Raw genomic sequence first — 27,883 nt, forward strand, 5'->3', positions numbered from 1 at the left:
TTCCTCTCCTCAACAGTCACAAACACCCTTAAAGTGATTTTTCTTAAACTCTTCTTTCTTTTTCCGTTTTCCCCATCACTCCCTTTTCATTTTCACAACTCTATAGTCACATAATTCTTTGCAGAGGCTACATGGGGTTTGGAAAAGTGGGGAAAAAGTTGAAGACAGTTTTAAATTCATGCTGGCTGTGCTGTTATTTCAATACTTTGTTTTTATGCATTTCTCACTGAAAGGATAATACATATGTGTATTAGTCTATTCTCATGCCACTAATAAAGACATACTGACACTAGGTAATTTATAAAGGAAAGAGGTTTAATTGACTCACAGTTCAATATGGCTTGAGGGGCCTCAGGAGAGTTACAATCACTGCAGAAGGGGAAGCAGACAGGTCGTTCTTCACGTGGCAGCAGCAAGAAGTACCGAGCGAAGGGTAGTGGAAAGCCTCTTTTAAACCCATCACATCTCATGAGAACTAACTCACTGTCAGGAGAACAGGATTGGGGATACCACCCTCATAATTCAGTTATCTCCATCTGATCCCTCCCATGATACATGGGGATTATGGGAGCTATAATTCAAAATGAGATTTTGGAAGGAAATACAACCAAACCATATCAATATGGCATAGGGGTTGAGTACAGGTTTTGGTTTTAGATAGCCTGTATTCGCATCCTAGCTTTTCTTTCCACTTAGGCAAGTTAAGTAAATTCCCTTTACTTCACTTTCATTATTCATAAAATGAGGACAGAAATAGTAGGAAAGTCATGGGATTGTTGCAAGGTAAAATTAAAGCACTTAAGACATGCTTGTCACATAGGACTGGTGTGGTGGCTCACTCTTGTAATCCCAGCACTTTGGGAAGTGGGGTCGGGACGTTTGCTTGAGGCCAGGAGTTAGAGGCTAGCTTGGTCAACATAGCAAGACTGTCTCTATACAGATTTTTTAAAAATCCGGCTGAGTGTGGTATCTCACACCTGTAATTCCAGCACTTTGGGAGGTCAAGCCAGGCAGATCACCTGAAGTCAGGAGTTTGAGACTAGCCTGGCCAACATGGTGAAACCCCATCTCTACTAAAAATACAAAAATTAGCCGGGTGTGGTGGCAGGCGCCTGTAATCCTAGCTACTCAGGAGGCTAAGGCAGGAGAATCACTTAAACCCAGGAGGCGAAGGTTACAGTGAGCCAAGATCACCCCGCTATACTCCAGCCTGGGTGACAGAGCGAGAGTCCATCTCAAAATAAATAAATAAATCATTCAGTGCATGGGAATGTCTCTTCTACCTAACTTTGAGTGTCCATTTAGGGCAGTAGTTCACAGCTCTGGCTGTGTATTGACAATAATGCAAGGAGCTTTTTAAAAATATAAATACAGCAAAGCACAGTTCCTCACACCTGTAATCCCAGCACTTTGGGGAGTTGATGTGGGAGGATCACATCAACCCAGGAGTTGGAGACCGGCCTGGGCAACATAGCGAGAAACTGTATGTGCTACAAAATATATGTACATAAACATACCCACCCCTACTATTCTAATGAGTAAGCCTTCCATAGGGCTGGGGATCAGATTTTCCCTATTATTTACTTGTTTATTTTTAAATGCCATGAGGTGTTTTTTTTGTTTTATTCACTGCTGTATGCTAATACCTGGAATAATGCCTGGGACATTAAGTAGCCACTGAATATTTTGTTTTGCTTTTGTTGTTGTTTGTTTTTGTTTTGTTTTGTTTTCGAGACAGAGTCTCACTCTGTTGCCAGGCTGGAGTGCAGTGGGGCAATCTTGGCTCACTGCAACCTCTGCCTCCTAGGTTCAAGCGATTCTCCTACCTCAGCCTTCCAGGTAGCTGGGACTACAGACATACACCACCATGCCTGGCTAATTTTTGTATTTTTAGTAAAGACGGGGTTTCATCATGTTGGCCAGGATGGTCTCAATCTCTGGACTTTGTGATCCACCCACCTCAGCCTTCCAAAGTGCTGGAATTGCAGGCACGAGCCACCGTGCCTGGCCAATGTTTTTTTTTTTTTCCTCCCCTTAGAGAACTTGGAATTACCAATTTTTTTAATGAAAAAAAAATGAATTATCTGTGGGTAATTTCTCAGTGATTTGTCTTCTCTCTTACTGTAATTTTTTTTTTTAATTTACTTAGATAAAATTCATTCTTTTTCTGGATAGTTCCATTTGCTAATTTATGGTCAAATCTTCCTCTCTACCCCTGGCAACCACAGATTTATTCTTCATCTTTAGAATTTTGGGTTTTCCAGAGGTCCAATAATTGAATCATACACTAGATACCTTTATGAATCTGGCTTCCTTCACTTATAATGCATTTGAAGCTCATTCGTGTTAAGTGTATTAATAGTTTATTCTTTTAAGTGATATTCCATTGAATGGAACAAATACGTCAACAATCTTACACTGTTTTGTTCTTTTTGATTTTTAGCTTTCCAGAGTGTTGGATCTTCCACCAGAAAACTTGATCAAGTCAATATCTGCAGTTCCAATTTCCAAAAATGAGTTAAGTATAATATACTTGTAACAATCTAAAACGTTGCTGACTTTGTTGCTATACCAAAAAAGTAAAAAAGAATTGTTACTCTTCAATTTATGATATAGTCCTTGAAATTAACTGTAAGATATGATTCATTATATTCAACCTATTACTCCCATTGAGTTAAATAATAAAATTAATATCTGTATTTTAAATATTCTGATGTAGCGGATTATTATTATTCATTACTGTATCCCCAATACCTGGAATAATGTATTATTCTATTACTCCCATTGACTTAAATAATAAAATTAAAATCTGTATTTTAAATATTCTGATGTAGCGGATTATTATTATTCATTACTGTATCCCCAATACCTGGAATAATGTATTATTCTATTACTCCCATTGACTTAAATAATAAAATTAAAATCTGTATTTTAAATATTCTCATGTGGCAGATTATATATTCTTATATTAATTATATTAGTTATGCTAGTAAATATAATTATGGCAAAGTCTTTGGGAATGAGGTTCAAATTCAATCCTGTAACAAATCACAAAAATTTTGGTTAGAATGTCAGGGTTTTTGTAGGGATATTAAAGATTGTACAGCCATCTGGTGCTTCGATACTGCTGTACCATATTTATCTACTAGGTTTTTAATGTTGTTTTCATTTATTAGGTTTCCTTTTGAGTATTCCCAGTGATAGAAAACTGTTGGTTAGGACTACACACAACCAGTAGTTGCTTTCTTGGTTATGAGAGATGTCTCTTTGTGAGTTTGGTCATCCTAAATGATTCCTGTTTACCATCTGGGTAGAAAACTTCAACATTTGGATAAAATATTCTCTGTCAATTAATAATGAAAAGAAATTAGCTACATAGTAGGCATTTAAGCCCTAAGCTTTGAAAAGAAATAAAAGATATAATTATTAGTACTATTATGTCTTTGTATTTTATTCACTCAACTTTGTCAGGACTTTAAGGTAGAGTAGAATGAATATTCTTTTTCTCAGAATAGAATAAAAAAGTAAGTGGAAAAGAAAGCAAAAGCCTACATTTGGCCTTCTAGTAAAAGCACCTTTAAGATGGCTGACTGCAACTTTTTATATTGACTTTCTGTAAGAGAGGCAACCACTACCAACAGGATCTTGTGATTATATGTAAATAGATGTAACCTTCCAAACTGGTTACCTATTTCATAAAACTTATAAATGACATTCTGCATAATAAGAGAAATGTTACTGGTTTGGTGTTTGTTTTGAGACCAGGTCTCATGGAGGGCAATGGTGTGACCTTGGCTCACTGAAGCCTCAACCTCCCATGCACAAGTGATCCTCCCATCTTAGCCTCAAGAGTAACTTGGACTACAGGCTCATACCACTATGCATGGCTGATTTTTATGTTTTTGTTTAGAAATGGAGTTTAGCCATGTTGCCTAGGGTGGTCTTGAACTCCTGGGCTCAAGCAATGCACCTGCCTTGGTCTCTCAGAGTATGAGATTATAGGTATGAACCACTGCACCCAGCCTTTTTCCATTTTCCTTTTTTTGAGATGGAGTCTTGCTCCCATTGCACTGGCTTCAGTGCAGTGACGCAGTCTAGGCTCACTGCAACCTCCACCTCCTTGGTTCAAGTGATTTTCCTTTAGCCTCCCAAGTGGTTTGGATTACAGGTGTGCGCCACCATACCTGGCTAATTTTTGTATTTTTAGTAGAGACGAGGTTTTGCCATGTTGGGCAGGCTGGTCTCAAACTCCTGACCTCAGGTGATCCACCCGCCTCAGCTTCCCATAGTACTAGGATTACAGGCCTGAGCCTCTGCACCCGGCCTCCATTTTCATTTGATGTTTCAAAGGCGTTCAATAAGCTGAACCATCTTGGCCTATCTTTTGAGTAGGATTTCCTTTGCCTGCTTTCACGAATTTGAAGTATTGACTTTAGTTTATAGAAAATAAAGATTGGGGAGGGCCTCAACATTTTTCTGGCCTACAAATCTGAAATTCTTTGTATTAAATTTACTTAAAACAAACTGTTATATGTAAATTTTTGGTGCCTCAAAAAAGGTAGCCATTGAATAAAAATTTTCTCAGCAAGGCAATTGTTACCTTCTGCAGAAAGAGTGCTACCTGTTAACAATCCTGCCACAAGAGCACAATGAACAAAGGAAAGGCAGGAATATTTATCTCTTATGCACTAGGTCCTTACTGCTGTATCCTATGTCCATTGGTTGGAGCTGGACCTCACAGTCAAAGCTAAACCTGATTGGCTAACAACTTAACACTTTCCTAAATAGGTAAAGGCAACAGCGAACAAAGGAAAAGAGAAAACTGCTTGTGAAAGAACTTAGAAAAGTAATGCCATTTCCAAATATGGAAGGGGCATGGGCTGCAAGCTGGGACATGCCTGAGCAGGTGCAGAACAGATATCTTGGTTAAAGTACAAGGATATACAATGTACTCATTTCTTAACAACTACATAGGATAGGGCTTAACAAAGGGTTATTAGAAAAAAAAAAAAGAAGGCTTTGAAGGAAGTTAGTCTTTAAAAGAAACTATTATTTCTAACATTTATTGTTTATTCTTTAACAAGAAGGGAAACTTTAAAGAGGAACTTTTTACTTTCCACACAAAGGGAACCTCTACTGCTTTGCCATAATGAATTCAGGTATCCTTTACAGCATGAACCTAAGCCTAACCATTCTGTATTTCTAACTTTATTCCAGAATGCTCGTACCAGGTTAATTAAGACATACTATTTTTTTAACATGGTTTATTTAACATAATGAATTAATTTACTTAGATCTACTAATTCTCAATTTTATTTTCTGTCTACTGTATGATGGTAGTAGACAGAATTAACAACTTTATTATAAGCCAGTGGCTATCAAGTCTGTGAATTTAACACTAATCAATATCACAACTCCTCAGAAGTAGTGGAAAAATAACTATTAATTTTTAAACTTTTTAAGTATAAATGAACATATGGGGACTAGTTTAATGAACCTTATGTGCCCATAACCCACCATCACATGTATGGGACCAGTTTTGTTTCTTTTATACTCTATCCACTGTCCTTGTCCACTTTTTTTTTTTTTTTTTTGGAGACAGGATCTCACTGTGGCAATCGCTGAGGCTGGAGTGCAGTGGTAGAATCACGGCTCACTGCAGCCTCAACCTCCCAGGCTCAAGCTGTCCTCCCATCTCAGCCTGCCGATTAGCTGGGACCACAAGCATGGACCACCATGCTTGGCTAATTTTTAAAATTTTCTGTGGAGTCAGTGTCTCCCTACATTTCCCAGGCTAGTCTTGAACTCCTTGGCTCAAGCAATTCTCCCACCTCAGCCTCCTATGCTAGAATTATAGGTGTAAGCCACTGTGTCAGGCTCTCCTTATCCACAGTTGATTTTGATATCTACTGCTTTTCATAGCCTAGATGTTATGTCTTTATAAAGAGTTTTTTAAAATTAGTTTTTCTATTATAAAAGCAAAACAGATAATCTTCTTAAGGAAATTCAGGAAAATACAGAAGAATAAGAGAAGATAAAAGTACCCAATATTCTTACTGCAGTAAGACAACTGATTTTAGCAAGTTGATGTATTTTTTACTTTTTTCTTTGAATGTTTTTAGCCTTTAAAAAAAATGTAACTATAAAATGACTACTAGAAAAATGTAAGATTTTTTAATCCTTTTCCTGACATAATTCTTTTTTATAAATGAATATCACTTTTAACAATATTGTAACATTCCCTTGTTGCTAGACATTTAGATTGTTTTCATTTTTTAATATAATTTTTTTTTTTTTTCTTAGAATCTGGGTCTTCCTATGTTGCCCAAGCTGATCTTGAACTCCTTAGCTCAAGCATTCCTCCTGCCTTGGCCTCCGAAAGTGCTAGAATCACAGGCATGAGCCCCTGTACCTGGCCAAAGTTTGATACATACTAGGCTGCTGGATGATGTATTAAGGCTCAGGAAAATTCTTAATGGTCATTGTAGACTAGGTTTTAAAATGTGATGTTAACCAGAAGTCACACAGGAATTCTTAGCTATCTCCCTGAGTTTCACAAGTGTTAATTAAAGGAATCATTTGTGCCTTCTCAAAAATATGTCTTTTAATTCCAGTGACAGATGGGCTGGATAAATAATGTTTCAACTCTCTTACTCTGCCCATAGAGTCTCATTCTCTAGTTCCATATTAAACACCAGAAGATTAATTAGTGTGAGTAGTTATATAGATGTTTGTATGTTGATTTAAAAAGAATTTTTTTTCACCTTGAACTATTTCAAACCTCCGGAAAAATTCATAGTGATATAATGAGTACTCTGATGGTCCCTTTCTAAGTTGTCAAGTCCTTTTTCCAAATTTACTTCAAGTCTTATTTTGTGGGGAAAGGGAAAGCTTTTGATTTTTATTAAACATTAAGATAATGTTGAAGTCACTATATGTATTTATTTGACTTCATTCCCTACCCTGCTTCCTAGAGAGAAGTGATCTCATAATGCAAATGACTTATTTTCACTAATCAGTTAGTTGCTTTGTGTTTGTTTCTTTGTTTTTGTGTTGTTTCTTCACCTACCCAATGAAAAGGATAAATGGCATTGTCTGTCTCTTTAATGAACTACTGAGTGTTAAGAATAATCTTATTTTTCTCATCTTGAAACTCGAATTACAACATTTTTTAAAATATGGCATTTGGAGGTCAGTGGAGAAGTGTGAATTATAAGCAAACTTTGGAGTAGTAGAGGAAGCATTGTAGAAGAGTTCAAGAGACCTGGGCTTTTTTCTCAATCTGTTTTTAGTTGCAGTAGGATTTTAAAGGAGACATTTAGCTTGCCAGACATCAGTGTCCATGTCTATGAAGGTGGCTGCTCTACCTGTTTCACAGAGATACCATAATGCTACAATTGGGTAATAGAAGAGGAATAATTTTATAAGATGATAAGAAAAACATTCTAAATAAATAATAGGTTATTTTTAATTTCCTTGCTTTTAATTTTATTTATTTGTGGTTTTTTTTGGAGATCAGAGTTTTGCTCTTGTCACCCAGGCTAGAGGGCAATGGCACAATCTTGGCTCCCTACAGTCTTCACCTCCTGGATTCAAACAATTCTCCTGCCTCAGTCTCCTGAGCAGATGGGACTATAGGCACATGCCAACATGCCTGACTAATTTTTCTGTGTTTCTGTGTGTGAGTGTGTATGTGTGTGAGTGTTTTTAGTACAGACAGGGTTTCACCATCTGGTCAAGCTGATCTTGAACTCCTGACCTCAGGTGATCTGCCTGCCTCGGCCTCCCAAAGTGCTGGGATTACAGGTGTGAGCCACCGTGCCTGACCACCTTGCTTTTAATTTTGAAAGCAAACATAACACCTTCTCTGGTAAAGGTATGTCTCAGTGGAGAACTTATAGTGATGAGTCTTTGTTACACAACCAATGCTTTCAAGTTAACCGTCCTATCTCGTTTCAATGTCTGTCTTTAGAGAAGCAGCTGATTTTCAGCTTTCTGTGGATTCTTTATTGGAAAAAGACAATGACCATTCAAGACCAGATATTCAAGTTCATGCCAAGAGGCTAGCAGAGAAGGTACTTAGCACTGTTATCTCTTTTTGACACTGTAATAAACTTATTATTAAAAAAAAATATTCGGCAAGCTATCTCAGCCATAATAATGAATTTAATAGTGTTTCTTTGTCCAAGGCATCTTGGGTAATATAATTTAAATTCATTTTAGCCTTGTACTCTAAGGTTTTAATGATTTTTCAAATTAGTTATAAAGCATTCCTCTTAAGCTGACATTGTTCAATTTTCTGATTAACCACTTAAAGGAAGACTGAACTGTTAATTAAATTTACAGATTGAAGCTGGATGGACTTTTGAATTTAGGAGAATAAGTTAATAAATTAGAGCAGTGAGGTGCAAATTTTAAAATGAGTTTCTGAGAAGGTGAATATTAAAATATGAGAAGAAATGGTTAGATGTAAATAGAATCATGATTGCAGAGAAGAGGTGGTTAGATGATTTAATAAGCTCTTTTATTTCTCAGTTCTCTGATGGGTTTGATATCTAAAAGAGGAATTAAAAGTATTGTAAGGAATTACTAAATATAAATTGTTAGTGTAATTCTCTCAGAAAAGGCAGAGATGTTGGACAAGGTTATTAACGTGTCACAGAGGGAGGGTCTGGGAACTGAAGAATTGGAGTAATGAAAGTCAATATTATAGGAAAGATATTTATTTAAAGGATAAGTATGATAAAAGAGCATTGATAGCTTAGTAAATACTTGTTTGATCACAAAATCACCCCAGATTTTTACTAGGAGAATTACTCAAAGTACAATATTTAGTTCCTTTTTCCCATTTCTTGTAAGTTCTTAAAAATAAAGACTAGTTGTTCTTTAGTGACAACAAATATCTCTTCAAGTTCCATAGGTTTTTCATGAGATGGGTTTGAACATCTAATAGGTTAAAAAGTGGAGGCATATGCATAGAAGACAAACTATCTAAATTACATCTTATCTGTTGGTGCAGGTGCTTTAGCATAGACCCTGACAGAATATCATGTTCTGTGGTTCTCATGAAAGCTGGGTGAGATAAAAAGTGTTTATTTTATGTCGGAGTAGGTAGACTATGAGTAGAGTGATTTTTCTTACTTGTTAAAAGGTGAATTTGAGGGGAGGGAAAGGGAATGAGGAGGAGAGAGACTGAAAACAAAATAACATGTTGGGGAAAGAGGAAAATGTGTTTACTTAAACAAGATCATGGAACTAAAGAGATTGCTTAAGACCTAGGACCCAATATAGGGACTATGAAAGATGACCTACTTGTATCTTTGTAACCCAAAAATGGTGTTAGAACTACGTAATCTCATTAGCTCATTATATAACATACCAACTTTGTGTGATTTGTTCTTTTCAGCTAAGATGTGATACAGTGGTGAGTGAAATCAGTACTGGTGAAAGGACTGTAAATTTCAAAATAAACAGAGAGCTCTTAACAAAGGTAAGAATAAGTTAATATCCAGCCATTGTGCTTTCATTCTGTCTGCTTCAGTCACGGTGGTCTTCCTCCAGTCCTTTAACTTACTATACCTCCTCTAGCCTCAAAAGAACCTTTGCACATACTGATCCATAACTTGGGGGAGGGCCACCACAAGTTAACACCTACCTATTCTTTAAGTGTTGGTATTTCTTTGGCAGTACCTTTCTGACCCCTTCATTTATATGCATTCATAGCACTGTACAATCATGTACCACATAGAGATGATGGTCATAAGACAATACCATATTTTTACTATACCTTTCTGTATTTGGATATATTTAGGTATACAGATACTGTTGTGTTACAGTTGTATACAGTATTCAGTACAGTAACATGCTGTACAGGTTTGTAGCCTAGGAGCAACAGGCTATAGCATATAGCCCAGGTGTGTAGTAGACTATATCCCCTAGGTTTGTATAAGCACTTGGGAGGCTGAGGCAGGAGGATTGACTGAGCCTGGGAGCTCAAGACCAGTCTTGGCAGCATAGTGAGACCCTATCTCTACAAAAAATTTAAAAATTAGCCACTCAAGGTGGTTTGTGCTTGGAATCCCAGCTACTCTGGAGGCTGAAGTGGGAGGATCACTTGAGCCTGGGGGGTTGAGGATGCAGTGAGCCGTGACTGTGGCACTGCACTCCAACCTAGGTGAGAGAGTGAGATCTTGTCTCACAGGTTTCAATGGCCACGAATTTTCATGCTTTATTTCAATTAATAAACCAAAGAATTTTTTCTGATTTAAGGATACCCATTAGCTCACTTATTAGAATTACTTCCAAATCCTTCTCAGTTGACAATGGAGGGACAGGAGTCACGGCTTCGAAGTCCAGCTACTCTTTCTCACATGGGAATTCTTCCATATTGCAGCCTTGAGGATCTGCATCTTAGTTGAAATTTCATTAAAGGAGCAAGCAGACTGCTTACTGTTGCCCTGCTCAGTGTCACAGTAAAGCCAGATCCTTCAGCAGTGAGCACTCGTGTTCAGATACAGAACTATTGAATGTACCTCAGGTGTGTGTTATAATTTTAATAATTCTTATTTACTCAAAACCTAATTTATTCTACATTTGGCTGTCAATTTAAAAGGAGGAAAGGAAACTGAGGCAAAATTAATATAAGTAGAGAGTTTAGTTGGGTCAAGCTTGAGGATTCCAGCTGAGGAGCACAGATAAAAGTTGCCCTGAATGTACCCTTCAATCAGCAGCAGTTACAAGTGGATTTTTAAAGGGAAAAAAGAGGGAGTTTGAGTTGTTAACTAGAATTTACATTAAAAATAATGTAAGCTATTGATAGGCTGTACATTTTTCTTTGTATCACAAATTCCAGTAAGGTGACGATAATGTGAGAGGCAGCTAGTTGGGAACAAAATCACATTAAACAATGTGCATAACTGATATCAGATGTGCATGTCTTTCTGAGCCTGCATACCTCATATAGCTGAGACTACTCCGAGATATTTTTGTTTTCTCAAGCTTATAGCATCTGTTTTTCTCATTATTGGATCTCCAGTTTTATAATTTTAACTGTTTTACAGTCCATTTTTTTATAAGTAGGATAATACTATAAAAATAATGATTAAAAGTATAGTAAATGCATAAATCACTAACATAGTCATTAATAATGAAGCATTATGTACTGTACATAATTGTATGTGCTATACTTTTATATAAATGGCAGTGTAATAAGTTTGTTTACACCATAATTTTCAGGTCTCAGAATGTAGTCATTTGCATGTTTAATAAATTTTTCAGATCACATCAAGAAAAAAATTCAACTTGTTAGGGCCAGCAAAGAATCGCTATATCTTGGCTTGAAAAGTAACCATAATGGCATTGCGAAGAACTGTCACTTTGGTACCAAACTTCTACCTGTCAGTAGCTTGCAGTACTTTCAAGAGAAACTGTAACTTCAAATGATATTTAAAAAAGGGAAAAAAGAAAATATGATATTAACCAAATAGGAAAAATGCAGACAAAACCCTGTTTTCTTAGGGATACTTCAAAATACATAATGGATAGAATTTTATTTCACACTTTTTAATTTGTCAAATTCAATTTTTTTATTTTTGTGGGGTTTTTTGTTTTTTTTTTGAGGCGGAGTCTCGCTCTGTCGCCCAGCTGGAGTGCAGTGGCACAATCTTAGCTCACTGCAACCTCCGCCTCCCAGGTTCAAGCAATTCTCCTGCCTCAGCCTCTTGAGTAGCCAGGATTACAGACATGCACCACCGTGCTGGCTAATTCTTGTATTTTTAGTAGAGATGGGGTTTCACCATGTTATCGAGGCTAGTCTCGAACTCCTGACCTCATGATCCACCTGCCTTGGTCTCCCAAAGTGCTGGGATTAAAGGCGTGAGCCACTGTGCCTGGCCAACTTTGCATGTGTTACCAAAAGTAAAGCAAAAAGATACTCATTTAAATGGCTCCAGTTCCACTCCAGTGGCTGCATCTATTTCACAAGGAAACTTTTTCCCTATAGGCGGTGGATGCATTCAAGTCACATATAGTTTCCATAAATACGTGGAAGGAATGAATGACTTTAAGCACTTTTCAACTGTTGACCAAAGAATTGACAAGTTAGGGTAGTGATGATAGCTTCCTTAGACATAGGGAAGTGAGTGATAGCTTCCTTAGAAGTCTGGATCAGATCCATAAATAAATAACCAACAAAGAGTTAGATAAAATAACAAAAATTTTCCACAGAAAAGTTAATGGTGATAGACAAAGAGAAAGTACTAGTTAATTGGAATATTAATTAAGTGAAACCTTTGAAAGATTTCATTTCTGATTAAAAGCCCTTTATGCACCAATATTTTACATTACTGAATACAACTTATGTTTAAACATACATATTGATAAAAAGATGGGCTTCTAGCTTATTTATCTATTAGAATATCTGGGAACATTAGTAGCTCACTGACATTCTACAGTTAAAAACTTTCATTTGATTTAATGAATCTGCTAAGTATTTGCCAGAGTCTAAATTACTGAGATCTAAAGATAAAATGGCTTGTATCTCGACCTCAAGGAGCTCGCAATCCAAAAGAAGAGCATAAAAAATACTGCAGTGTAATGGATATGATAATGTAATGAATGTTATAATGGTGGCATATATAAGATGCAACCTCAGTGTAAAGAAGAATACATATATATGTGTATCTTCAGGAGAGAGGACATAACCTTGAATTGGAATGAAGATGAGAAATATACCTGGGGGATACAAGAGCCGACATTCCAGGCAGAGGGGATGGCTTGGGACAGAGTACAGATAGAAACCTGGTATCATCTGGAAGTTAGCAGATCGTTGAGAGTATGGTTGCACATAGATGGCATGGGGGAGGATATGAAATTAGTGTGAAAGGCCTTCTGTTCTTTGCATAAGAGTTCAGCTTTTTCTTATGAGTCATCATTTTCCATGTTATGTGTACCACAGGCAGCACATATGATGATTTTTGGAAGTACACCAGTGAAACTTATTTCATTTTAATAGATAGATATTGGCAGAAAAACCTAGCACTTTGAACTTGTGATTTTTATGGATATTACAATATGCCATTCTATTTTTTTGAGGCAGGGTCTTGCTTTGCTTTGTCACCCAGGGTGGAAGGCAGTGATGTGATCACATCTTATTGTAATCCCAACCTCCCGGGCTCAAGCAGTCCCCCCGCCTCAGCCTCCAGAGAAGCTAGGAACTGACAAGCACAAGCCACCAAGCACAAGCAGTTTTTAAAATTTTTTAATAGAGATGGAGTCTTGCTCAGGCTGGTCTTACACTCCTGGCCTCAAGTGATCATCCTGCCTTGGCCTACCCAAGCACTGGGATTACAGGCATGAGCCACCATGCCCAGCCTATGGTATGCCTTTAAACAAACAAATTTCAAAAAAGTTCAAAAAAACAAAGGTGATATGCATGTGTCAAGTAAAAGTCAGATTAGAAATTGGTAAAATATATTTTAAAATTATTTTTGTTAGAGATGGAGTCTCTGTTACTCAGGTTGGTGTATAGCATCATCGTCGTAGCTTACTGCAGGGCTTGAACTGCTGGGCTCAAGTAATCCTCCCACCTCAGCCTCCAAAAGTAACTGGAAATACAGTCACAGGCCACTACACTTAGCTAATATATATATTTTTTAATTTTTAGTGATGGGGTCTTGCTATGTTGTCCAAGTCGATCTTAACTCCTGGTCTCCAGCAGTCTTCCTGTGTCAGCCTTCCAAAGTGTTTGGATTGCAGGCGTGAGACACTGCACCCAATTGATAAAATCTCATAAACCATTTGAATGATTGAAGAGTTTGAATAAAACAGACTTGATTAAATGTATATGCTATGTAAAAAGATAGGTGTTACTGTTTTGTTATATAGTCAGGTTTTACTTAACAGTGTGATACATTCATAGAAATGTGTCAATAGGTGATTTTGTTATTATGGGACATGATAAAGTGTACTTACACAAACCTAGATGATATAACCGACTACACAGACCTAGGCTGTAAACTTATACATCATGTAAAATACTAAATACTGTATTTGTGCAATTGTGACACAGTGATGTTTATATCTTAACATGTCTAAACATAGGAAAGATACAGTAAAAATACAGTATTAAAGAGAAAAGATGTTATACCTATATAGGGCATTTACCATGAATGGAGCTTGCAGGACTGGAAGTTGCTCTGAGTGAGTCAGTGAGTGAGTGGTAAGTACATGTGAAGGCCTAACATATTACTGTACACTACTGTAGACATTATAAACACTGTATATTAAGGTTACAATGGGTTTATAAAAAATAGTTTTCCTTGTATCATAACTTCAGAATAAAATAATAAAATAAAAATTAGAAATATTTTTCCTGGCTGGACATGGTGGCTCCCACTTGTAATTCTAGCACTTCGAGATGAGGCAGGAAGATCACTTGAGCCCAGGAGTTTAAGGCTGCAGTGAACTAGGATCACACCACTGTACTCCAACCTGGTTGACAGAGCAAGACCCTGTCTCAATTTTTTTTTTTTTTTTTTTGTAAGACAGAGTTTCACTCTCGTTGCCCAGGCTAGAGTGTAATGGGGTGGTCTTGGCTTACTGCAACCTCTACCTCCCAGGTTCAAGGGATTCTCCTACCTCAGCCTTCCAAGTAGCTAGTATTACAGGTGCCCACCACCAAGCCCGGCTAGAGATCCTGTCTCTAAAAAATAGATATTTTTCTTTCTTCAATAATAAATTATCCAGCTGTAACATTTTTACTTTATAAACTTTTTCATTTTTTAAACGTTCTTATTTCTTTATGTCTCAACTTAATTTTTTAACTTTTTGACTCCTAATAGTATCTTAAAACACATACTATACAACTGTACAAAAATATATCCTTATTCTGTAAGCTTTTACTAATTTTCTGATTTACTTTTTAGACTGTTTTGTCAAAAGCTAAGACACAAACACATTAGCCTCAGCCTACACAAAGTCAGGATCATCAACATCATTGTCTTCACTGCCACATCTTGTCCCGCTGAAAGGAAGACAGAAGTAATTAGTATTTGAAGTCTTAAGAAAGTGGTTTAAGTCACCTAAAAGTGTAAAATAAAAAGCTAGAAGCAAGAATGGAGCACAGAGTACAGAGTCAAGAGCACATGGTGGAAGAAGAGCCTACAAAGGAAATCGAGAAGCAAAAGTTGAGAGAAAATGGTGTCTTTACAACCAAGGAAGGAGGATAGTTGTCAGAAGGGAGTAGTCACCAGCTAAGATGACGTTTGAAAAGTGGTTACTCCTGAGGAAGGAGGGAAGGAATTAGGATAAGGACAGATGATCGAAAGGAACTTTAGCCTTATCTTAAATGTTCAATTTTTAAAAAAATTATTACAGTTTTTTTTTTCCTTTTTTAAATTATATTTTAAGTTCTGGGGTACATGTGCAGATCATGCAGGTTTGTTACATATGTCATGCCATGGTGGTTTGCTGCATCCATCTGCCTGTCATCTACATTAGGTATTTCTCCTAATGTTATCCCTCTTCAATCCCCCTACTCCCTGCTATCCCTCCCCTAGTCCCCCATCCCCCAACAGGTCGCAGTATGTGATGTTCCCCTCTCTGTGTCCATGTGTTCTCATTGTTCAACACCCACTTATGAGTGAGAACGTGTGGTGTTTGGTTTCCTGTTCTTGTGTCAGTTTGCTGAGAATGATGGTTTCCAGCTTCATCCATGTCCCTGCAAAGGACAGAAAGTCATTCTTTATTATGGCTGCATAGTATTCCATGGTGTATATGTGCCACATTTTCTTTGTCCAGTCTATCATTGGTGGGCATTTGGGTTGGTTCCAAGTGTTTGCTATGGTAAGCAGTGCCATAGAGAACATACGTGTGCATGTGTTTTTATAGTAGAATGATTTATAATCCTTTAGGTATATACCCAATAATGGGATTGTTGGGTCAAATGGTATTTCTATTTCTAGATCCTTGAGGAATTGCCAAACTGTCTTCCACAATGGTTGAACTAATTTACACTCCCACCAACAGTATAAAAGTATTCCTATTTCTCCACATCCTCTCCAGCGTCTATTGTCTCCTGATTTTTTAATGATCAACATTCTAACTGGGCATGAGATGGTATCTCAATGTGGTTTTGATTTGCATTTTTCTAATGACCAGTGATGATGAGCTTTTTTTCATGTTTGTTGGCCACATAAATGTCTTTTGAAAAGTATCTGTTCATATCCTTTGCCCACTTTTTGATGGGATTGTTTTTTTCTTATAAATTTAAGTTCTTTGTAGATTCTGGACATTAGCCCTTGGTCAGATGGGTAGGTTGCAAAAATTTTTTCCCATTCTCTTGGTTCCCAGTTCACTCTAATGATTGTTTCTTTTGCTGTGCAGAAGCTCTTAAGTTTAATTAGGTCCCATCTGTCTATTTTGGCTTTGTTGCCATTGCTTTTGGTGTTTTAGCTATGAAGTCCTTGCCTATGTTTACGTCCTGAAAGATACTGCCTAGGTTTTCTTCTAGGACTTTTATGGTGTTAGGTGTTATGTTTAAATCTTTAATCCATCTGGAGTTAATTTTTGAATAAGGTGTAAGGAAGGGGTCCAGTTTCAGCTTTCCGCATATGGCTAGCCAGTTTTCCCAACATCATTTATTGAATAGGGAATCCTTTCCCCATTGCTTGTTTTTGTCAGATTTGTCAAAGATCAGATGGTTGTAGATGTGTGGCGTTACTTCCGAGGCCTCTGTTCTGTTCCATTGGTCTATATCTCTGTTTTGGTACCAGTACCATTGCTATTTTGATTACTGTAGCCTTGTAGTATAGTTTGAAGTCAGGTAGCTTGATGCCTCCAGCTTTTTTTTTTTTTTCCTTAGGATTGTCTTGGCTATGTGGGCTCTTTTTTGGTTCCATATGAAGTTTAAGGTGTTTTTTCCAGTTCTGTGAAGAAGGTCAGTGGTTGATTGATGGGGATAGCATTCAATCTATAAATTACTTTGGGCAGTATGGCCATCTTCACAATATTGATTCTTCCTAACCATGAGTATGGAATGTTTTTCCATCTGTTTGTGTCCTCTTTTATTTCTTTGAGCAGTGGTTTGTAGTTGTCCTTGAAGAGGTCCTTCACATCCCTTTTTAGCTGGCACAAGGCAAGAATGCCCTCTCTCACCACTTCTATTCAGCATTTTATTGGAAGTTCTGGCCGGAAATAATTACCATTGCCTTTTTGTTGTTTGTGCCAGAGAAATCAGATTAGAGAGAGTTATTTTTACAGAAAGTTCTAACTGACTGCTATTAACTATTGTGGTGTCTACCATTGATTATATAAAAAGGATAAAAAGTGAAAGATTTGTAGACTTTCAACTTAGAATAATCTGAGTGTGGATTTCTTCTTACTGATGTTTACTTCTCCACATGCAGTGTTCTTGTCATACATATTCTTGGACTAATGATATTTATTGGGTCCCTAGTTTATGACAGACACTATTCTGTATACTGTCTGTATATTGTATTAATCCTTTATCTGTTTCTTATTGTATAATGTGAGTCAAGAGAAAATTATTTTCTCTATGTCCTTGTGCACATACATACTAGTTCTGAACTTTGGTTTTTGCATCCATTAAATGGAAAATGCTGCACGTCTTTAAGATTATGAGGCTTAAAGACAACATACAGTGTAGAAGAATCCGGTCTTGGACCTAGCACTCTAGATGCTCCTTAAATGTCAATTGTTATTTACTGTTTTACTGCCTGCTGCTCTGGTCTCTGCTTGTTTGATTTGGAGACCACTTTACCAACACTTTGATAATAAAGTTTTTCACAACATAAACCACATTTTTAGGACTCAAGATGCATTTTGGGGCCAGGCATGGTGGCTCGCACCTGTAATCCCAGCACATTGGGAGGCTAAGGCGGGAGGATCAGTTGAGCCCAAGAGTTCAAGACCAGCCTGGGTAACATAGTGAGACCCTGCCTATATAAAAAAAATTTTTTTAATTAGCCAGGTGTGGTGGCTTGTGCTTTAGTCCCAGCTACTCTGGAAGCTGAGGTTGTAGAATCGCGTAGGTAGGAGGATCTCTTGAGTCTGAGAGGTTGAGGCTGCAGTGAGCTGTGACTGCACCACTGCACTCCAGGCCCCTGGGAGACAGAGTAAGGCCCCATCTCAAAAATATAAAAATAAAAGTAAAATATAGATGCAGTTGGGGAAACAAAACCAACTGATATGAGTAAACAAAAGTTTATTACTATTAATAAAAAATATGAATTTTGTGAACTATACAGTAGTTCTATGTTAATAACTAAAAACTAACCTGGAACATGTTTTGGAAGTTTCTGTGGGATTTCCTTTTTTCTCACTTGTGTAGCCAATAGACATTTAATTAATACATTTTTATCTTTTACCTACCATTACTTGTAGTCCTTAATATCACAAAAGCAGCATGCAGCAGTTAACGGGTTAACTGTGAAGTGGAAAAGTTCTTTTCTGCAGGACTTAACCTTTTCTTTCTTTCTTAGTTAAAATAATTCCTATCTCTAAGGCTGTCGTGAGAAGTAAGTTAATGTATATAAAATGCTTGCAGCAGTGGCCGGAACATAGTATGAACTCAATATTAGATGCTGCTTCTGGTTTTGTTGTTAATATTTACTGTGGGACTTTTGGCAGTTACTTAACCTCACCAAGCTTCAGTTTCCTTCTCTGTAAAATACCTACATAACTGGTTACTGTAAGGATGAATAGACATGGAGTACTAAAGGACACAGAGCCCTTGTAAATGTTAGCTCATGTTACTACTGTGAGCATTAGTAACTAGAAAAATGGTGCTGGAGGTAGTGCTGCTAAGGATGTTATGAAATTCTCAGTTCCATAAATTTGAATGAAAAAATTAGCAGCATTTAATTCTCAGTAAGAGTAATTAAAAGCATTGGAATTTTTGTTCATTAAATTATACTCCTTTAATTTTCAGACGGTATTAAAACAAGTCATTGAAGATGGCTCAAAATATGGATTAAAAAGTGAACTTTTCTCTGATCTTCCCCAGAAGAAGATTGTGGTTGAATTCAGGTGAGGGTGCACCCCCTTTATGTGTTGCTTAATCAAGCTAACTGGGCAGAGTAGTGTTTTGGGGTCTTAATAAATAGCATATGGAAATCTTGAAAACCAGTGCAATTATGTTATTTCTTGAAATCACAGTGAATTGATTGTTAAACTATGAATAAAAATATATATTTTTTGGGGCCGGGTACGGTGGCTCACGCCTATAATCCCAGCACTTTAGGACGCTGAGGCAGGTGGATCACGAGGTCAAGAGATCGAGACCATCCTGGTCAACATGGTGAAACCCCGTCTCTACTAAAAATACAAAAATTAGCTGGGCATGGTGGCACATGCCTGTAGTCCCAGCTACTCGGGTGGCTGAGGCAGGAGAATTGCTTGAACCCAAGAGGCGGAGGTTGCGGTGAGCTGAGATCGCGCCATAGAAAAAAAAAAAAAAAAAAAAGAACAAAACTCTCAAAAAAAAAAAAAAAAAAAAAAAAAATATATATATATATATATATATATATATATATAATTTTTTTTTTTTTTTTGGACCTCAAAAAAAATGTCCAATATTTTGTTTTTTCTTTTAAGTATTAACAATTACTTTTTTGGAAGAACTAGTTATTCATTTTAATCGACTCCTAAGGCTGAAGTAACAGTTACTACCATACTAGAAATTTTAAAGCGGCAGGGCATGGTGGCTCAGAATGTAATCCCAGCACTTTGGAAGGCAAGGCAGGAGGATCAGTTGAGACCAGTTCAAGACCAGCCTGGGCAACATAATGAGACCCTACCTCTTAAAAAAAATAGAAAAATTAGTTGTGCATGGTGACACACTCCTGTAGTCACAGCTACTTGGGAGGCTGAGGAGGAAAAATGGCTTGAGCCTAGGAATTCAAGGTTACAGTGAGCTGTGATCGTCACTGCACTCTAGCTCAGGTGAGACACACCAAGACCTTGTGTCAAAAAAAATGTTTTTTAAATAATTTGATTACTAGAGAAACAAAGACTTAATAGTATTTGTAATAAATATATTTTTTTAAAAATAGCTTGAAGTTTCAATTTGCCTCTAGTCTTCATAGAACTTTCTAACATGCTGTCAGTATAACTGTCTGGCATTTGGACTGTTTGAGGTAACCAGGAAAGAAAAGGGAACACTTAAGAACTAATACTTTTTTGTACAGCTGACAGACTGACAACCCTAGGAGATTATCAGAGATGTTGCATTTATCTTCCTAACGCTGAAGAACAGTCTTGATGAACTGTTTTTCTACTTAGAAAGATAGAACTTGCTAAGACCCTTTTGTCTTAAGTATTTATTTCTGTGGAAGATTTTTAAAAATTGATATGGGAAATAGTGTCACATGTTTACTAACTCATTATTGCAATTTAGGATAACAGCTTTTAAACTTAGTTATGATTAGCTCCTGAACAGTCAAAGAAAGAGCGGGTTTTATGCATGTGTCCTGTCTCTGCCACTCACTTGTCTTCTTAAAGAAGGCAGACCCTCTAAGACCAAACCCATGAGTTTGTGATAGCCAATTACTGAGTAAACTTCTGCTCCTATGGAGTAGACACATACTATGAATGACTCTTATACTGAGAATGCCCCACATTATGATTTTTAAAGTTGAGTTTAAATTTTTCTTGCATCACAAAGAGTAGAGGGACTTCATAGTCATCCTCACACTAGAAAGGAACTACACTAAGACTATCTCCTAAGGAAAATTGCCTGTTCTATTTATCCCTTGAATAAGAAACCACTGCAAACCTTAATGTAGGGATTGTTAAACTTCAGCGCATAGGCAACATCCAGTTTGCCACCTGTTTTTGCAAATAAAGTTTTGTTGGAACATAGCCATGCACATTTGTTTACATCATCTGCATTGGCTACTTTCCTATTGCAGTGGCAGTTGAACAGAGTAGAGCTGAGTAGAATAGTTGCGACAGAGATCAGATGGCCCAAAAACCTATTAAAATACTTACTATCTGGCTCTTTAGAAAAAAATTTGCCAGCTTCTGATTAAGATCTTAAAACAACAATCATTTTGGTACTCCTGACACCATGGATTAGGAAATGGGAGGGAGGAGTGTTTCAGGCCAGTGGTTCTTCTACTTGCCTGAGGTCACTTATGTAACTGTGGTCATTAGGAGACTTTACAAATCAAAAGTGGCTCATTCACTTCTCTGGCCAGGCATCAGTCTCTCCCACCACATTGTCTCTCCAGCAGGGTAGCAAGACCTCTTTAGGAAGGTACTCGGGGCTCTAAGATAGTGAAAACAACTAGTCTTGGAACAGGGACAGCATCATTTCTGTCACTTTCTGCTGATGAAAGCAAGTCACAGGATCACCCCAGATTCAAGGGAAGAAAAATAGAGTATATCTCTTAATGGTGAGAGAAGCAAAGAATTTGTGATCATCATTGATTATTTCATTTTCATTAGTCTTTAAATTAATGGATATACTGCTTTCTTCTCTGGGGAGGCACTTCATTACCATATTACTCTTAAACCCCTTTCAATTACCTAACGGGCAGGTAAAGGAAAATCAATAGGGAGGCAATATATTACCAGTTATCATACATTCATCCTTGAAATAATGCCATTATAACTTTCCTAAAATTTGAAAACTTGCCCCCAGTACTTACCTTCTTTTGCATTTTTTTCTTCACCGTCCCCATCCTTTTACTCCAACTAAGCTGTAGAAATACTGACTTCAGTCTTTCTTACTCATTGATGCTCTGGCTTTTCTCTTAAGTTTTGGTTTCCCATATACTGCTTCTTTTTGCTTATACTCATAAGAAGTATCTAAAAATAACATGTTCTATGTGAGGTGTATTCTGTAGGCTTTTTGTATGGCAGTTAATTTGCTTATAGATTTGCTCCTCTTAGCTTTTTTCTAAAGCAGTTAAGGAAGGCTGGTATTTAAATGAGTGTCTCAATGCTGGTGAAGGCAGAGCCTGTCTATCTCTTAGCAGCCATTTTTGCTCTCTGACAATTTACATGTGGCATTGTTGTGAGACCATTGCTTCTCTCTCCTTAGAAGTTTTCCAGATGCTGCAGTTCTTGCTATTGTGATTCCAAAGTAGAGACAAAATAGGTGGGGGACAGGATTAAAATAGATAGAAAACATTGTTCTTGGACTTATTCTGAAAATGAGAGCTGGGAGAAGAGAATTTTTAAAATATATAGTATCCTGAACAGACCAAGCAGCATTCCCCAGAAAACAAAAGATATGATCACTGTGCTCAAGAAACTTTCTCCCTAAATTGAGTTGATGATGATAATAGTAGATTAAGTAACTTGCCCAGGTTCACAGAGCTAACTGATTCTGAAACCTATACTTAACTTTTACTCCCCCATGCCCGCAGCACATAGTGTAGGTTGTCATATATTTTCTCTGATTTAGGAGCAGTGTGATAAAGCACAGGATAAATGGCTGTCCATCACAGATACGGACTCACCCTGGTAGATGGTATAAGACTTGAAGCTATTATTTCTCTTCTCCTCTCTCTGCAGTCAGTCTTTCCTATTTGGTACAGATCAGCTCTGTAAGATCATGGTAAACAGTGGTAGCCATTCCTTTTCTTTTTTCAGCATGATTTTCCCCAGCCCCACTGATCCTAAGTGTGAGACACTCTTCTTGCAAAACAGATTGGAGACCTCTGGCTAGTAAAATGAGAATTTCGGATGTCAGGGTAGCAGTTCTGACTGTTAGTAACTGGTTCCATGATCTTAGATGAAATAGTTTATTTCTCTGGCCTCTTATCTAGAAAATAAGAGTTATCTTTTTTTTGAGATGGAGTATCACTCTCTTGCCAATGCCATAGTGCAGTAGCATGATCTCACCTCACTACAACCTCCACCTCCCGAGTTCAAGTGATTCTCCTGCCTCAGCCTCCCGAGTAGAGTAGCTGGAACTACAGGCATACACCACCACGACCAGCTAATTTTTGTATTTTTAGTAGAGATGGGATTTCAACATGTTGGCCAGGCTGGTCTTGAACTTCTGACCTCAAGTGATCCACCTACCTCAGCCTTCAAAGTGCTGGGATTACAGGCATGAGCCACCATGCCTGGCCATGAATAATGTTATCTGACTCTATTTACAAAATTAAGGAAATTACATGAAATAATTTAACAAAAGTCCCAGTAAAATGCCCAAATTATCATTGATAATTGATATAAATAAATTCAATATAAATATAAAGAATTGAATTTATATTTTCCATTTCATTGGTCCCTTCTCATTAGAAATATGGTGTCAGAAAGAGGCAAATTGTTGATTTCAAGGGCCATTTTGTCAAAACTTGAAGACCTAAATAGATTGTTTTTCTAATACCGCAGGGAAAATGTGAAGCTCTGTGAAAGTTTTTTTTTCTTAACATACATTATAAATACCTAGTTTTGTTTTGTTTTGTTTTTAATTCAGAGATTACAAAGAAATATTTAATGGAAAGGAAAGCACTTCCCCATCTCAGTTTCCTCTGTGGGTTTCTATTAATACCAATATCAGTGGCTTATTCATCCTCCTAGAGATGCTCTATGCATTTGTAAACAGACTATACACATTTTACATTGTTTTTACTCCTTGCTTTTTCTTTTCCTTCTAAATAATGTGTATTATGTTTCTTTAATATGAATGCATCCAGGCGTGGCTTATTATTTTTATTGTTCCATTGTATTCTGCTTTTTTTTTTCCTTAGCTTTATTGAGGGATAATTATATACAATAAAGTTCACCATATTTAAACATAATTTGATGAGCTTTGGCAGAGATATGCAAGTTATATAACTACCTCCACAATTATGAAACAGAGCTGTTTTTCTGGGGTTTTTTATTTCTATTGATTTTTTTGTTTTTTGCTTTGCTTTTATATTATTTTATTCCGCTTGCTTTGGATTTAGTTTATTCCACTTTTTCTAGCTTCTTAAAGGAGAAGCTCAGATTGATTCAAAACCTTTTTTCTAATATAAACATTTCATGTTGTAGATTTTTCTGCTTTAGCTACATCCAGAAAATTTACTAGTAAAGCAACAATGTGGTGCAGCACTCAGGCTCTCCTTGTTTGCTCTTATTCTCTCAGACTTCACAGTCCTTCACTGCCTATTGTCCAGTTTCATAAAACCAGTGTTTCATCTATTCTTCTGGTTTTCTGATTACTTAAAAGCAGAAGAGTAAATCTAATCATCTTTTGTCTGGAAATGGAAGATTTTTTTTTAAGCCTTTAGGACATTTTCTTTCTAAACAATGATTAAATACCTGTGTAGTTTCATAATTTCATAATTGTGCACACATATCCATAGGATCATGTTTTTAAATCATAGTACTCTTAAGGGTATATAGCAAGCTATGTTCAAGGTAATTTATGATTTTTTTAAATGTTGAAAAACTTAGGAAGTTTTCAGACATGCACAAGACAGAGAACAGTATAATTAACCACCATGTATTCATTACTCATATTCAAGAGTCATTAAGATATTGCCACATTTGCTTCATCATCTCTCTTCATTGTCCCACTGTAAAATAAAAAAAGTACCTTACCTTACAGCACTTAGGATTATTAAATGAATTAATGCATATGAAGTGTGTGAAGCTGTGCCTGTCAGGTAGCGAGTGCTGTAGAAGCAATTGCTGTGTTAAATGACTGATTTCAACTTCTTGAGCACACCCAGGAATGATAAATGTGTTGATTGAGAATTTGGAGTGGTGAATCACATTCTGATTGTTCTGGGAGCTTTAAGGCATAAATATTTTTACATGTTCTTTTTTTTTTTTTAAATTTTTTATTTTTACAGGCAATCTCACTCTGTTGCCTAGGCTAAAATGCAGTCATCATAGTTTACTATAACTTTGAACTCCTGGGCCCAAGCTACCCTTCTGCTTCAGCCTTCTGAGTAGCTAGCACTACAAGCATGTACCACTACACCCAACTAATTTTTTGTGGGGTTTTTTTGGTTGCTTTTTTGAGATGGAGTTTCACTCTTGTCACCCAGTGCAATGGTGCTGTCGGCTCACTGCAACCTCTGCCTCCCAGGTTCAAGCCAGTCTCCTGCTTCAGCCTCCCAAATAGCTGGGATTACAGGCATGCACCACCATGCCCAGCTAATTTTTTGTATTTTTAGTAGAGCCAGGGTTTCACCATGTTGGCCAGGCTCATCTAGAACTCCTGGCCTCAAGTGATCCATCTGCCTTGGCCTCCCAAAGTGCTGGGATTACAGGCATGAGCCACCACACCCAGCCACCTGACTAATTTTTTAAAAAATTTTTGTAGAGACAGTGTCTTGATATGTTGTCCAGGCTAGTCTCAAGCAGTCTTCCCACCTCAGCCTCCCAAAGTGCTGAGATTACAGGCGTGAGCCATTGTACTGGGGGTATTTTTACATGTTAAAATTGTGATTTCTGATACAGTAAATACTGGCAGACATTACCCATATGAAAAATATTTCTTTGGGGTCCTCAGTGATTTTTAAGAGGATAAAGCGTTTGCACTAAACTTAATTCCCAGTAATCTGTGTTGGTTTGTCAATCCTTAAATGTATCCACTTCCTAAGTATGCCACTTACATGAATGCTATTACTTCAGGAGTCACAGGTTCAATTTCACTAAGATAATGTCAAAATTTTGAGTTCTAATTTATCTTTGCTCTAAACTTTTAATTTTTAAATTATCTTTGCCCTACATTTTTAATTTTTCACTTATCTTTGCCCTAAATTACCAAAGGCCATACTCCCCAGTTTTGTCAAAGTATGGAGGCATGACCTAGTTGATTCTTGGAAGTCTTAATTCTTAGAATAGAGAAATAACTTTTGCCATTTTTTGTTTTTTTGACAGTTCACCTAATGTTGCCAAGAAATTTCATGTTGGACATTTGCGTTCTACGATCATAGGTAAGTGTTTAGTTTTACAGAAAATCCTAAACGTGCCTTCAAGGAAATATTTGATAGTTCAATTTAATGGTTTAATGCTTAAATAACAAAAGGACAAAAAATAAAGTTTAAATTTATATGAGCCGTATGCTAATTAAGTATTACATGAAATGGGCAAAATTGGTTAATAACAATGGAAACATGAAATTCATTTCAAAACTGAAAGATTCACGGAGAAACTGATTTTGACTTCTATTTATGTTATGATTTTAACTTTCTAAAAATAAGTATAAATATGGAGAAGACCTGAAAGATGCAAAAGTAAAAATAGTTATGTGGAATGTGTAACCCTTCAAATTTATGTTTTTTTTGTTGTTGTTGCCCAAGCTGGAGTGCAGTGGTGCAATCTCTGCTCACTGCAACCTCTGCTTCCCGTGTTCAAAGATTCTCCTGCCTCAGCCTCTGGAGTATCTGAGAGTACAAGCGTGAGTCACCACACCTGGCTAATTTTTGTATTTTTAAGTGGAGACAGGGTTTTACCATGTTGGCCAGGCTGGTCTCGAACTCCTAACCTCAAGTGATCTACCCACCTCTGCCTCCCAAAGTACTGGGATTACAGGCATGAGCCACCTCGCACGGCCTATTCGTATATTTTGTTTATATAAAATACATTAACAATTTTTGTCAAAATTAGAAAACACAAATAATTTTTGTTAAAAAATTCACCTAAGACATGTGAGCACTTAATAGAATGTTCAAGACTGGAAATTAAAACAAGACTATTTTTGGCTGGGCGCAGTGGCTCCCACCTGTAATCCCAGCAGTTTGGGAGGCCAAAGAAGGCAGATCATTTCACGTCAGGAGTTCGAGACCAGCCTGGCTGACATGGTGAAACCCTGTCTTTACTAAAAATACAAAAAATCAGCTGGTATGGTGGCACGCACCTGTAGTCTCAGCTACTCCGGAGGCTGAGGCTGGAGAATCGCTTGAACCTGGGAGGTGGAGGTTGCAGTGAGCTGAGATTGCACCAATGCACTCCAGCCTACGTGAGCTAGATTTCATCTCAAAAAATAAATAAATACAGAGGATCCAAGATGGCCTTTTAGGAACAGCTCAGGATTGCAGCTCCCAGTGAAAGCGCAGAGGGTGAGTGGACGCTGCATTTTTATTGCCCACAGACTAGGAAATTCCCAGGCGGAGGAGTTCCACAGGTCGCCAGCACAGCTGTTTTGGCCAGCGCGGCTGTGCCGGCCGGTGCCGCTGCTTTGCCCTGCGCGGCTGCTTTGCCGGCGCCCCGGAGCAGCGGTTCTCCGTACAAAATACACCGATCCGGGTGCCCTTTTGGCTGGCGATTGGAGCCACGGGAAGTCGCCCATTCGTCTGTTTAAAAAGGGGGCTGAGCAGGGAACCAGGACAGTAGATTCCAGGGCAAAAAAAAAGCGCCACAAACCTCAATGCCGCTGTTTAAGCCGGCGCAGTGAGTGGCCGCAAGGGAAAACAAACAGACCCTGGCACCTCTTCAACAGGCGACTGGAACACCAACTTAAAAAAGGCTCTGAGGCAGGGAGCCAGGCGATCAGGCTCAGATGGTCCCACCCCCACAAAAGAACAGCAACCAGAAACTCTGGATTGAGAGTTTCACAGCAAGCGCAGCTGAACCTGGGATGGTCCAGCTCTGTGGGGGAGGGGCCTCCGCCCTTACCGAGGCAACCCACCACTACGGAGGTAGTCAGCCAATGCTGAGGCAGCCCGCCATTGCTAAAGCAACCCGCCATTGCTGAGGCAGCCTGCCGTTGCCAAGGCAACCTGCCACTGCAGAGAGACTCCGCCTCAACAGAGGCGGGCCACCATCGCCAAAGCAATTCTAACTACACCCATATAAACAGGACTGAAGGGAAGTTCACTCGGCAGCTGGGCGGAGCCCACAGCAGCTCAGCAAAGCCTCTACAGGCAGACAGTGACTAGGCTACCTCCTTGCACTTTTTTTTTTT

At 37.7% G+C, this 27,883-nt stretch overlaps 1 protein-coding gene across 5 annotated transcripts in view; it reads left to right on the forward strand.

Annotated features, from left to right (window-relative positions):
• Positions 1–27,883, forward strand: part of RARS2 (arginyl-tRNA synthetase 2, mitochondrial) — an 84,797-nt gene that overhangs the window by 18,209 nt on the left and 38,705 nt on the right. For 2 of the 5 annotated variants that reach the window (XM_017538901.2, XM_017538900.2), the window contains exons 2-6: positions 2,444–2,517; positions 7,973–8,075; positions 9,407–9,490; positions 18,950–19,047; positions 25,858–25,913. In XM_017538901.2, coding sequence (XP_017394390.1) covers positions 2,444–2,517; positions 7,973–8,075; positions 9,407–9,490; positions 18,950–19,047; positions 25,858–25,913 — 415 coding nt within the window. Of the gene's footprint in view, positions 1–2,443; positions 2,518–7,734; positions 7,877–7,972; positions 8,076–9,406; positions 9,491–18,949; positions 19,048–25,857; positions 25,914–27,883 lie in introns of those variants that run through there. The other 3 variants (XM_017538903.2, XM_017538902.2, XM_037742146.1) reach the window with 3 other exon arrangements.

This window comes from Cebus imitator, unplaced genomic scaffold, assembly GCF_001604975.1.
Source record: "Cebus imitator isolate Cc_AM_T3 unplaced genomic scaffold, Cebus_imitator-1.0 Scaffold117, whole genome shotgun sequence".
Lineage (NCBI taxonomy): Eukaryota > Metazoa > Chordata > Mammalia > Primates > Cebidae > Cebus > Cebus imitator.